General features: G+C 35.2%; 1 protein-coding gene across 1 annotated transcript; it reads left to right on the forward strand.

The window, feature by feature from the left end:
* Window positions 1-3,802: 3,802 nt before the first annotated feature.
* Window positions 3,803-10,865, forward strand: LOC128199454 (uncharacterized). Its single transcript, XM_052889043.1, has 2 exons — window positions 3,803-4,215; window positions 8,946-10,865. Exons 1-2 carry the CDS (start codon window positions 4,205-4,207, stop codon window positions 10,675-10,677), a joined length of 1,743 nt encoding a protein of 580 aa, XP_052745003.1. The 5' UTR covers window positions 3,803-4,204; the 3' UTR covers window positions 10,678-10,865.
* The last annotated feature ends 3,968 nt before the right edge of the window (window positions 10,866-14,833 follow it).

Consider the following 14,833-nt stretch of genomic DNA (forward strand, 5'->3'; position numbering starts at 1 on the left):
TCAAACCTAGTCATCATCCCCATTATCAAACAGGTTAAGGTAAACTTTTTTTTTTAAATTTAACTGAAGAACAGATATAGATCCCGGCAAATATCTCTATATCAAATATCTCTTCATTCTCTGCGTGTGTGAAGTCTGCCAATCCGCATTGGGCCAGCGTGGTGGACTATTGGCCAAACCCCTCTCATTCTGAGAGGAGACTCGAGCTCAGCAGTGAGCCGAATATGGGTTGATGACGACGAAATATCTCTAAAATGGGTAGATCATGTAGCGCGGATTTTCAGCTGGGACCGCAATTTTTATACTCCTCGGTGTATTCGCCTATAACAAGTTGTATTAGAATTTGAACTATCGGATGTCAAATATACAATGTCACTAAAAATGAAGTTGCCATGGAAATGAGCGATGTCACAACGCTGTTATATTACACAATGCATGGTAGGTGGTAGGTAGATGGTGGGTGCTACCACGGACATAGCATCTAAAACAATTCTAGAAACGATCATCACGTTACAGAAAAAAATAACTATGAAATAAATCAAAATCAACAGCAATAATTAGAATTCATAGTTGTTAAATGTAATGTTTTTTGAAACTAAATTGAAACCAGTCAGTTTTGACGGCCTCCGTGGCGCAGTGGTTTGCGCGGTGGATTTACAAGACGGAGGTCCTGGGTTCGATCCCCGGCTGGGCAGATTGAGATTTTCTTAATTGGGCCAGATCTGGCTGGTGGGAGGCTTCGGCCGTGGCTAGTTACCACCCTACCGGCAAAGACGTACCGCCAAGCGATTTAGCGTTCCGGTACGATGCCGTGTAGAAACCGAAAGGGGTGTGGATTTTCATCCTCCTCCTAACAAGTTAGCCCGCTTCCATCTTAGACTGCATCATCACTTACCATCAGGTGAGATTGTAGTCAAGGGCTAACTTGTAAAGAATAAAAAAAAAAGTCTAAAATTGATATTTATCTAAGCATTCACTTAGTCTATTAATGTACATAGATAAAAGCACGAACTTAACCATGTTAAGTATTAGTTTAATGTATTAGCCGTTGATTTTCCTAATAAAATAAATAAATGATAGCCAACTCACATAAGGTGCGCAATTCATTCGAGTTTTAGACCAAATAATTGAACTCTTGCCTTTCTCTTTTATCGTGGGTCTCATAAACCTACAGATTACTTAGATTATTCAGTATTGCAATGTAGGGTGTAGGTAGGGTAACCAGGATGAACGTAGTTTACAGGAATATTAACTGGAAGGGTTGGAAATGCTATGCTATACTGATTACGCGATACAAGGGAGTTTTATGAGTTTAATGATTTGACAATGAGAGGGAGGATTTTGAGTTTATTAATCTATGGTTAAGTATGTTTGTTTCTTGCTCTTGAGACCAAACTTGTAGTGTGATTTGGAGAATTCCCAAGTCAATCGATTCGTCTTAGCCAGAAGACGCCATAATGGAAAATGAAATTTATATACGATGAGGTGGAGTGGATCTATATTATATTTATCTATACTAATATTATAAAGCTGAAGAGTTTGTTTGTTTGATTAAATACGCTAATCTCAGGAACCACTGGTCCGATTTGAAAAATTCTTTTAGTGTTAGGTAGCTCATTTATAGAGGAAGGCTACTATATATTATCTCTTTATTCCTACGGGAACGGAAACATCACGGGTAAAACCGCGCGGCGTCAGCTAGTATAATATAATATTAGAGATTTGAAAATCATTACATATTCGTTTTCTTATATAACAACCACATATTTATTTTTTGTGTTGATTTAGGATCTACAATAGGTACCTACCAACCTACCTACCAACCTACCTACCTACCAACTTTCTATCGATCTTTATCTATCTTTCAGTTCCTTCATTAACTAGGTATCTAATTATGTTTGAAATTTAAGTTAACAATATTTTACGTTTTCGTGTTTTGGCTTTTTCTAATAACTATCGTACATAATAATGTCAAAGTAATAGGGCCTTACTTAACCCAAGAGTCCCAGAACAGAACCAAAACAATCCCAAAACCTACAAACCCATGGCCGCCCTACATACGAGTATAAGCGTGTGAAAACGTGCAGTTTTTCACCCAAGTCCCTTTTTTCACCGCCGCGGGCGAGCGGGGACGGGCATTAAAACTTGTATATCGGATTAGATGAAATTACTAAGTGCCGGATAGAGTTAAGTGTGTTGTCCAAACTCCGTAGGGGTTGAGTTAAGCTTGTAGCTTTTAAAATTGAGTTTTTTAAAGCTGTTCCTGTTTTTAAAGCCGTTTTACTTTCAGTTTAAAGGAAAACATTAATTTGTAGTCTTTCGGAAGCCGATTTGGCTTTGGTAGTAGTAAAGTATACAAATAAGCAGTGTGTACTTTATAGATGCAAAAATGACTTGCCTACCCTCATTACGACATTGTATTGAAGAAGTAATTTTCCATGTTGCACATTTTGTACACTGCGTACCCTAAAAGCGTTGTGCACATCTCGGCATTGGGCTGTAATACTGGAGGATGCTCCTTCAAAATTAAAAAAAAATTCAAATTCGAAATTCATTTATTTCAATTAGGCTTACTTTACAAGCACTTTTGAAAGGTCAGGTATATGTCAAAATTTAATTTAATCTAATGGTGGTAATAATAGACGAAAACTTAAAATTAAAGTTTCGAGGGTTCCAAACGCGCCATGGTCCGACAGTATTATAAGCAAATTCTCATTATTTTTTTATTCTTCTTCATTAGTAAATTTAACAAAATAGGCATATATTAAACATTTTGAAGGAAAAATATGGAATGTGCACATTTTGAAATTTTTTATTGGATTGAAAATTCAGCACCTCCAATAATTTTTTACTAGAAACTTTGTAACTACAAAGAGAGAGACAAGTTTTTAAAATGATGGTACACTTTATTCCCAGTACATTTTTTTTAAATCAAGTCGTTTTAATGAAAGAAAAATAATTATTGCACTCTAAAATATTATCTGTAAATACATCGGTAATTTAAACCGTAATGTTTAACAAAAAACAGATCTTCAAAATCTTAACTCCCGCAGCTACAACATTGACAAAAGTGATTTAACATAGAAAAATTTGAATAATCCGAAATAAAAATATAACTTGGTCACCCTATCGGGAATTTTTCAAAACTTTTCAATTAGTTTTAGATAATTAGGTAGTGTATCTACCATACGTTTTATCCATTAATTACGGGATACCCTGTATAAAACACGCGAAATTCTAAATAGCGGGCGAAAAAGGAGTTGTAAGTGGATATTGTTTTTCACGCGCACGAAGTCGCGGGCGTCCGCTAGTATAGAATATATCGTTAGAATGATAAAGGTATAATATTCTACTGATTATAAAAAAAAAATTGAAATTTTACAGAAGTTACCATCGATACAGAAGAAAAAAATATAACGCAATCAAAATTCAAAACCAAATTCGAACATCGGTTCGGAAATCGCGAGATGAATTTTATTGCCACAATAATATACTCTATGTAGAACCGCAATCTACAAAAGAAACAAGTACAAAGTTCCCCAGTCGATACAAAGGGGAGCGGGCTCGTTACAATTCATAATTCAGGGAAAACGAAAACTCCCTGTACGTTTTCCCATTAGGAATTTTATAAGGTTTTTTTATCGCGCCGGCGATGCCGCGAAAAGTTGTGTTTGACAGGTGAAAGCGCAAATGCGGAAGGACGCTTCCAGAATAATACCGAACGAATTTAAATTATTACCGCATTTAATTTTAGGAGCGTTCAATTTTAGAACGGATTTTTTTTTTAATTTTTTAGTTGACTCGAGTTATATCAGCGTAACGCCTGCTCCAGGAGGCTCATCGTCTTCAGTAGCTATTAAGATAATCACCTTAATGTAAACTTTCAGTTAGAATTAAAATCACTTTTGTACCAACGCTCTTAGCGAACGGTTGTCCGTTTCCTGACTTTTCTTTGTATCACTTTTCATTTTCAATTTTTAAAAAGCGAGTTATCCCGTCCCGTTCATTAACTGGCGCAGTCGGTAGGATCGTGTTCATTCAAAGCGGTAACGAAACCCCCGTAAATTTCGAGTGGTAGCCGTGACGCGATCTTAAAGAACCTACACACACACATATTCGGGTCGGTAACGAGCAAGAAAAGAAGAAGAAAAAGGAAGTGAGAAGAAAGAAAACCGTTGGTGCATCTGTCAAGCCTAGAGTCGGCATGGTCGTGGGGTAAGCTCATAATTTGTTTGCTCCCGATTTTCCTTTTATTCCCAATAACATCTTATAATCAATTAATTAGAAAGTTAAATTTCCTTTCAATTAATTCTATTATTATTATTTATATTTATATAATTAGTGTTCACTGAGACCTAAAAATGTCACAGGAAGACGCTAAAACTAACGGAGCTGATGCTCTCACATTTAAATCATTGTCGTTTTTACTGCCCACATACGATGGCAATAAAAAGACATTACTCTTTTTTATACGTAGCGTTGAGAGTGTACTAGATCTTGTAGAAAACCGGGATCAACCTACCATCGCTTGTTTGATACGCAACAAACTAACCGGAAGGGCTGTTGAAGCGCTCTCGGAATGTACAGATTTCCACTCGTGGGAAAGCATAAAAAATATTTTAATTAGACGATTTGGAGAAGTTAGAGATGAAATACAAATTGTTCAAGAATTGATGCAATTAAAAAAAGACAGGCTAGACATCGAAGCCTTCGCGATAAAAATACGTGAATTGATGTGTAGCCTGGTCAACATGGACATAAGCAAAAAAGATTACTACGAAAAAATGTCAATAAATGTGTTTTTGGACCAACTCCCGCCGCTAGTAGCTTTAAGTGTTCGGGTCCAGGGCGTTGAGACCTTCGAGAGAACTATAGCAATAGCCAGGCAGGAGGATATAAAATTCAAAAATCGTAGTAATCAATTTAAAGAGCAACAAAAAATTACATCATCAACAAATAACACCCAGTATAGACCCAGACAGCAGTTGCAGCCGCAACAAAAACCCATTTTATTTAGCGGAACTGCACCTGCGCAGGTCAATAGTAGATTTATAAACAATAGACCGGGACCAGCGTACAGGCCCCAGGGTTCAACCTCAAACAAAATTAATTACCAAGCAGAAGTAGACACCTCAGACGAAGGATTAAATCAATTGTTTGAGGAGGAAGAGGATGAACAACAGGATTTTCTCCTAGAAGAAGAAATCACCCACAAAACCTAGCGTACGTTAACATCTGTGGTAAGGATTTACCTTACATTTATATCAAAGAACTAGGAGGTCGATTCTTAGTGGACACTGGAGCATCGCAATCGCTTATCTCGCCGGATGCATTATTATACACAAAACCGCGAGTGGAGCGTGAGATTAATTACATACGCACAGCTCACAGTACCACACGACATGATAAGGTTGTGTATATTAAATTACCACCTTTATTTAAGTGCGACTACACACATAAATTCTTAGTGTTTGAGTTTGATCCAGATTACATTGGCTTATTAGGAGTAGATTTATTAACGCCATTAGGTTGTGGCATAGACATGAAAAATATGATTCTAAAAACTCATACAGCGAATATCCCTATGAGAGGCGATATGAAATCTTATACCATAGTTCAACCTAGATGCGAACAGAAAGTAAATTTATTATGCAAATACAGCGAAGGAGAGTATGAATTAGGGGAACAGTCTAAAGATGGCTTAGTGTTTCCAACAGCTTTTGTTTCAGTCAAAGAAGGAGTTATTACTACCACAGTATTAAATAAAACAGAGAACAAAATTAGAATACCTAATAACTATAAAATAGATTTAAAACCATTAAATAAAAACCCAATAGTAGAAGTAAATAATATGTCAACTGTAAACAACTCATTATCAGTTCACAAAATTGATAATATTCTAAAAAATAATTTAAGTAGACTTAGAACAGACCACATGAGCGAAGAAGAAAAACGAGAAATAAAAAGACTTTGTTTTAATTATAGAGACATATTCTATGCAGAAGAATTGCCTTTAACATTTACACATCAAGTGAAACATAAACTTCGTCTTACGGACGACACTCCCATTTTTGTTAGAAATTATAGACAAGCACCGAAACAAAAACAAGAAATTAAAAAACAAATTGATAGTTTATTAAAACAAAATATAATTAGAGAAAGTGATTCACCTTGGTCGTGCCCAGTTCACATAGTTCCGAAAAAGTTAGATGCTACAGGTGAACAAAAATGGAGACTTGTCATTGATTACAGAAAATTAAATGAAAAAACTATCGAAGACAAGTACTCACTACCTAATATTAATGATATTTTAGATAAATTAGGTTGTGCACAATATTTTACAACATTAGATTTAGCTTCAGGATATCATCAAGTGGAAATGAACCCAGATGATATAGAAAAAACAGCGTTTTCTTCAGAAAGAGGTCATTACGAATTCTTACGTATGCCGTTTGGTCTAAAGAACGCACCAAGTACATTTCAACGTCTAATGGACTCAGTTCTTCGTGGTATAGATGGTGTACTAACTTACTTAGATGACGTAATTATCTATAGTACATCGTTACAGGAACATATAGACAAATGTACGCATGTTTTTAATAGGTTTAGGCAACATAATCTAAAAATACAATTAAACAAATCAGAATTCCTACAAAAACAAGTTAAATTTTTAGGTCATACATTGACAGATGAAGGTCTTAAACCGAATGCAGATAAAGTAGCAGCCATTAAACAATTTCCTATGCCTAAAACCCAGAAAGAAATCAAATCATTTTTAGGACTTGTAGGTTACTATAGGAAATTTATAAAAGATTTTGCAAAGTTAACAAAACCCTTAACCGTATGCTTAAAAAAGAAAGCAAAAGTGTTAATAACGCCCGAGTTCATAGAATCCTTTGAAAAGTGTAAAGAAATTCTTATGAATTCTCCTGTACTACAATACCCAAATTTTGAGGAATCATTCATACTTACTACTGACGCTGCAGACGTTGCCGTAGGCGCAGTATTATCCCAAGGAAAGGTTGGTTCGGATAAACCGGTAGCCTTTGCTTCCAGAACATTGTCAGATACAGAACAAAAATATTCAACAATAGAGAAAGAACTATTAAGTATAGTTTGGGCAACGAAATACTTTCGCCCATACTTATATGGAAAAAGGTTTACAATATTCACAGACCACCGTCCACTGACGTGGGTTATGTCCCTTAAGGACCCTAGTTCAAAATTAACACGTTGGAGATTAAAATTAGCTGAGTATGATTTCGATGTCCAATATAAGAAAGGGAAACAAAACACAAACGCAGATGCGTTATCGCGAGTTAAAATAGTTTACAACAACGACGTGGAAACTGTTCCGATGTCGGATGAACAATTATTAGAATTAATTTTAGGTCAAGAAACCCAACCGCAACCTGGAACTTCGCATATTCCAGATGATTTAGAAGGAATAGATTTAGAAACACTAATAGATGCTTCTACAATTCCTCAAATAAATCCCACCATTAGTGAATTCAGTTCAGATTCAATTCAAAATCCTATCACTAGTGAACAAGAAGAGACACAAGAATCTATCCAATTAGAGTCAGAATTACCGTATAAAATACTTGAAATATCTGATGCGATAGATCGACAGCTAAAACAATTTCACATTAGAAGATCACCGGGATCAGAATATAAAGTAGATGATAGAACAAAAGGTAAAATTGTAATTAAAGATGTTTTTATACCAATTAACGATACAGAATCACAAATTATTAAGTTTTTGAAAGAACATACTATTCCTGACAGGATATTTCATTGTTATTTTTACAACGAAGAGTTATATCCTATATTTTCTCAAGTAGTTAAAACAATTTTTAGTGACAGAGGTCCAAAGCTAATTCGATGTAAGAATAGAGTAACGTTAGTAGAAAATAGTAATGAACAAGTAGAACTAATTAAAAAATATCACGAAGGAAAGAACATTCATAGAGGAATTCAAGAAACTTATAAACAATTACATAGGAATTACCATTGGCCTAACATGTTACTTACAATTCAAAAGTTTATTAATAAATGCGATAAGTGTCTTAAAAGTAAATACGAGCGTAATCCTTTACGTTTACCACTATCCCTTACGGATACACCACAGAAACCTATGGAACATATGTTCATGGATTTGTATAGTAGCGGAGGCGTAACGTTTCTCACAATAATAGATAACTTTACGAAATATGCACAAGCATTACCATTGAGTGCAACCATTAGTATACATATAGCAGAAGCGTTATTACAGTTATTTTCTATAATAGGAGTACCTAACAAAATTACTACAGATTCAGATCCGAAGTTTGATAATGAAGTAATTACTGATATATGTGCGTTACATAATATACATATACATTTCACTACACCATATAATCCTAATTCTAATTCACCAGTTGAAAGACTTCATTCAACGTTGGCAGAAATGATTAGAATACAACGTATAACTGATAAAGATGAACCAGCAAACTTAATGAGGTATGCAATCATAGCTTATAATAATACCATTCATTCAGCTACAGGTCTTACACCATTTGAGTTATTACTAGGTCATACTAGCAGTAGAAATCCATTAGAATTACATTATCCTAAAGCATTTTATCAAGAATACGTAAATAAACATAAACAGATAATGGAAAACGTACATAAATTAGTAAACAGTAAACTATCTTCTGAAAAACAAGCTGTAATAGAAAGAAATAACAGAAACACAGAAACAGTAACGTTTAAAGTAGGAGATAAGGTTTATAAACAAGTAGCTAAGAGTTCTCGTAGTAATAAGTTAGAACCTAAATATATAGGACCATATACGATTATTCACATTCATCCTGAGCAGATTGCAGAAATAATAGGTAAACATGTGAATTCGAAGTCTATTAGAGTGCATTTCAGAATGCTTAGACGTCCTGGAAATGTTTCAGAACCGTCTTCACCGTCGGTGCAGCCCTCTGGTTCTTCGGAGTCGCCGCTGTTATCGAACCAATAGATAACCACAATGGAGTGATGATTCTTAAGGAAGCAACCGCTCATCACCAAGTGGATACCTATCACTTAGTTATAGTTTATAATATAAGCAACTTAAGAGATATATACGTAGAAATTAGTCGTGATTATATCACATTCAATTTAATTCAGACGAATACGTCATATTATAGACATAGTTTAGTTCTTAGGAAACAAATAGAATATTTAATCGATAAAGTCGAAAGTAAATTAGTTTATCTAGGATCTAAGATGATTAGTGCAGGTAGAACTTATTTGCCTAGAGTTAAGAGAGGTCTAATTAATGGATTAGGTTCAATAGTAAAAGCCATTACTGGAAATATGGATCAAGAAGATGCCATTAGATTAGAAAACGAAATTCAACAAATAAAGCGGTTAGCATTAAATAAACAACACCAAACGTTAGGTTTAATGACAGATTTCATGAATGAATATAAACAGGGTTTGGAAAATATTAGTAATAATCAAAGGAAGTTATCTAAAGCAATACAAGGTTTAAACAAGCAAAATGGAGCTTTAGATAATCAATTGCACATAAATAGCATATGTAGTCAGATAGAGATAGCTTTGCAACAGATTTTTGATAGATTACTCACATTGGAAAACGCTTTAACGTTCTCTCATTTAGGACGATTGCATCCGAGCGTGGTTGATCCTAGTTATCTAGTATCTGAATTAATTAAAATAGAAAGGGATATTAATAAAAATAACTTACGATTACCGTATTCACCAACAGTCGAAAACATTCATTTATTAGAAAAAGCTATAATAGTTAAAGCTTACAGCACCAATGAGTCGCTGAACTTTGTTTTGGAAATACCGTTAGTAACTAACTATCCCTATAGTTTACTTCACTTATATTCCATTCCCAATCAACAAAATATTATCCTCATTCCAAAATATCCTTACCTTATTTTGGGAAGCAACAAGTTCGCGTATTCTCACGAACCGTGTTCGATGATCACCGAGGAAAACTCCATTTGCCGTCACTTGGAATGGAAATCACTGAAAAACTCTCAAGATTGCATCGCTCAGCTACTTCAACATGAAAACCCAACTAATTGCACATACGCTGCCGCAGATTTTGAAGATAATATGATAAAGCAAATAAAGGATAATAGCTGGATTATTATAATAAAAAAGGAAGAAGTCATCAAGACAACCGGCGGGAATGATGTCCAGTATCAAAGGAACCATGGCGTTGTCCTTATAACAATTAATAATAAATGCATCGTAGAAATAGCCGGCAGGAGTCTGCAAACTCACTTGAAATTTGTAAAGATCAAGGAAAGCATCCCCTTGCCACAAACGAGCACTTCAATGGAAATTAACCCACCGATAACATTACATCTGGAAGACATCCCTCTGGATAACTTAAATGAATTATTAAGGAAGACGCAGATCATTCAGCAAAATGAAGAAACACCAACAATTAATATCGCACCCAGCTGGCCTACCCTTTGTTTATATATTATTGCGACCCTTGTCGTCGTAGCCGTCATCCTGAGGTGGTACCTTCGTCGTCGTCGAGGACTACCAGCAACGATAGAGAATCATCAGCAGTTGCAGTTGCAGGAACCTCTACAACAGCAGCAGCCTTCTTCTTCATCGTGCTTCAAGCTTAAGGGGGGAGGAGTTATATCAGCGTAACGCCTGCTCCAGGAGGCTCATCGTCTTCAGTAGCTATTAAGATAATCACCTTAATGTAAACTTTCAGTTAGAATTAAAATCACTTTTGTACCAACGCTCTTAGCGAACGGTTGTCCGTTTCCTGACTTTTCTTTGTATCACTTTTCATTTTCAATTTTTAAAAAGCGAGTTATCCCGTCCCGTTCATTAACTCTCGGCAAACGTTGTTTTGTCAAACTTTCATAAAAAAACACTACATCCGCGATTAAAGAATGTGGTTTGGAAAATTAAAATATTATATATTACGACTTATACTACTACATACTTACCTACAAAAAAATAAATCATTGAAATGGTACTTTATAGAAAAAACTGGCTTAGATCAACGATTTTATACTATTAGACATGTTACATGCCTGTAACGTGTGTTTTGCCGGCGCAGTGGTATGCGCGGTGGATTTACAAGACGGAGGTCCTGGGTTCGATCCCTGGCTGGGCCGATTGCAATTATCTTAATTATTTCAGGTCTGGCTGGTGGGAGGCTTCGGCCGTGGCAAGCTACCAACCACTCTACCGACAAAGATGAACTGCCAAGCGATTTAGCGTTCCGGTACGATGCCGTGTAGAAACAGAAAGGAGTGTGGATTTTCATCCTCCTCCTAACAAGTCAGCCCGCTTCCATCTTAGATTGCACCATGCCAATGAGTGAGATTGTAGTCAAGGGCTAACTTGTAAAATAACAATAAAAAAGTGCCTACAAAATCATCGCAAAAAGTGATCCAAATTTAGCTTCTCCACAAAGTGGTTGAAATATATATTTTTAACCGACTTCCAAAAAGGAGGAGGTTCTACGTTCGGCTGTATGTATGTTATTTTTTTTTTTATGTATGTCCAGCGATAATTCCGTCATTTGTGGACCGATTTTGAAAATTCTTTTTTTGTTTTGAAGGGTTTGTTTCCAGGGTGGTCCCATTTTGTTCATGTCAGGATCTGATGATGGCATCCTGGAGAAATTGAGGGGAACTTTCGAAAATCGTATGGTCGGCTAGTGCGTTTGTTAGTGTTTCCATAAGGTATTTTAAACCACTACAATTTTATGAAGGTCTAGAGTTGGTCTGATGATGGAGCCGAAACACAGACGATGGAACTCGTCAACAATTTACAGCAGGTACCTTTTGTTTGGGCTTGATTTATTTGTATTGATGAGAACTTTCCACCTAGATGGGTTGTGACTGTATTAAGGGTCTGATGATGAAGACGAAGGACAGTTAAGAGAACTCCTCAACGGTTCACAGTAGCTACCTTGTGTTTGGACTTGATAAATTTGTATTGATGAGAACTTTCCACCTAGATGGGTTGTGACTGTATTATTACAAAATGTCTGTGGTTCTTTCAGAAACGGCTTTAATTAAAACATGACACTGGATTGGCACCGCCTTCAAACTGATCAGAAGGTAGCACATAGGTAAGATGTTATTTTTTGCTTTTTAGTTTAGGTTAATTTTTGAGTTGGAAGTCGGTTGAATTTTTTTTATTAAAATTTTTATTTTTTAATTTTTAGTGTTAGCACACCTACTGAGTGTGAACAAAAATTAATAAGCAATTAGTTGAAATGTTATTTTCTTATGATAAGTATCTTAGTCCTACAATCCCAATTTTAAAAATACTACCATAACTCATTTACAAAATTTCACTCCCCCTTTATCCACACGTAATATGAATATTCAGAAAAACGTGAAAGGTGACTGTCCTCCGTCTTCATCACCAAACCCCCTATGCAGTCACAATCCATATGGTTGGAAAGTTCTCATCAATATCAAATTTATCAAGTCCAAACACAAGGTAGCTACTGTGAACCGTCGAGAAGTTTCCTTAACTCTCCTTCATCTTCGTCACCAGACCCCTAATACAGTCACAACCTATTCAGGTGGAAAGTTCTCATCAATACAAAATTATCAAGTCAAAACACGAGGTAGCTACTGTGAACCGTCGAGGAGTTCCCTTAACTATCCTTCGTCTTCATCACCAGACCCCTAATACGTCTAATACGTCTAATGGACTCAGTTCTTCGTGGTATAGATGGTGTACTAACTTACTTAGATGACGTAATTATCTATAGTACATCGTTACAGGAACATATAGACAAATGTACGCATGTTTTTAATAGGTTTAGGCAACATAATCTAAAAATACAATTAAACAAATCAGAATTCCTACAAAAACAAGTTAAATTTTTAGGTCATACATTGACAGATGAAGGTCTTAAACCGAATGCAGATAAAGTAGCAGCCATTAAACAATTTCCTATGCCTAAAACCCAGAAAGAAATCAAATCATTTTTAGGACTTGTAGGTTACTATAGGAAATTTATAAAAGATTTTGCAAAGTTAACAAAACCCTTAACCGTATGCTTAAAAAAGAAAGCAAAAGTGTTAATAACGCCCGAGTTCATAGAATCCTTTGAAAAGTGTAAAGAAATTCTTATGAATTCTCCTGTACTACAATACCCAAATTTTGAGGAATCATTCATACTTACTACTGACGCTGCAGACGTTGCCGTAGGCGCAGTATTATCCCAAGGAAAGGTTGGTTCGGATAAACCGGTAGCCTTTGCTTCCAGAACATTGTCAGATACAGAACAAAAATATTCAACAATAGAGAAAGAACTATTAAGTATAGTTTGGGCAACGAAATACTTTCGCCCATACTTATATGGAAAAAGGTTTACAATATTCACAGACCACCGTCCACTGACGTGGGTTATGTCCCTTAAGGACCCTAGTTCAAAATTAACACGTTGGAGATTAAAATTAGCTGAGTATGATTTCGATGTCCAATATAAGAAAGGGAAACAAAACACAAACGCAGATGCGTTATCGCGAGTTAAAATAGTTTACAACAACGACGTGGAAACTGTTCCGATGTCGGATGAACAATTATTAGAATTAATTTTAGGTCAAGAAACCCAACCGCAACCTGGAACTTCGCATATTCCAGATGATTTAGAAGGAATAGATTTAGAAACACTAATAGATGCTTCTACAATTCCTCAAATAAATCCCACCATTAGTGAATTCAGTTCAGATTCAATTCAAAATCCTATCACTAGTGAACAAGAAGAGACACAAGAATCTATCCAATTAGAGTCAGAATTACCGTATAAAATACTTGAAATATCTGATGCGATAGATCGACAGCTAAAACAATTTCACATTAGAAGATCACCGGGATCAGAATATAAAGTAGATGATAGAACAAAAGGTAAAATTGTAATTAAAGATGTTTTTATACCAATTAACGATACAGAATCACAAATTATTAAGTTTTTGAAAGAACATACTATTCCTGACAGGATATTTCATTGTTATTTTTACAACGAAGAGTTATATCCTATATTTTCTCAAGTAGTTAAAACAATTTTTAGTGACAGAGGTCCAAAGCTAATTCGATGTAAGAATAGAGTAACGTTAGTAGAAAATAGTAATGAACAAGTAGAACTAATTAAAAAATATCACGAAGGAAAGAACATTCATAGAGGAATTCAAGAAACTTATAAACAATTACATAGGAATTACCATTGGCCTAACATGTTACTTACAATTCAAAAGTTTATTAATAAATGCGATAAGTGTCTTAAAAGTAAATACGAGCGTAATCCTTTACGTTTACCACTATCCCTTACGGATACACCACAGAAACCTATGGAACATATGTTCATGGATTTGTATAGTAGCGGAGGCGTAACGTTTCTCACAATAATAGATAACTTTACGAAATATGCACAAGCATTACCATTGAGTGCAACCATTAGTATACATATAGCAGAAGCGTTATTACAGTTATTTTCTATAATAGGAGTACCTAACAAAATTACTACAGATTCAGATCCGAAGTTTGATAATGAAGTAATTACTGATATATGTGCGTTACATAATATACATATACATTTCACTACACCATATAATCCTAATTCTAATTCACCAGTTGAAAGACTTCATTCAACGTTGGCAGAAATGATTAGAATACAACGTATAACTGATAAAGATGAACCAGCAAACTTAATGAGGTATGCAATCATAGCTTATAATAATACCATTCATTCAGCTACAGGTCTTACACCATTTGAGTTATTACTAGGTCATACTAGCAGTAGAAATCCATTAGAATTACATTATCC

This window comes from Bicyclus anynana, chromosome 24 (genome assembly GCF_947172395.1).
Source record: "Bicyclus anynana chromosome 24, ilBicAnyn1.1, whole genome shotgun sequence".
Lineage (NCBI taxonomy): Eukaryota > Metazoa > Arthropoda > Insecta > Lepidoptera > Nymphalidae > Bicyclus > Bicyclus anynana.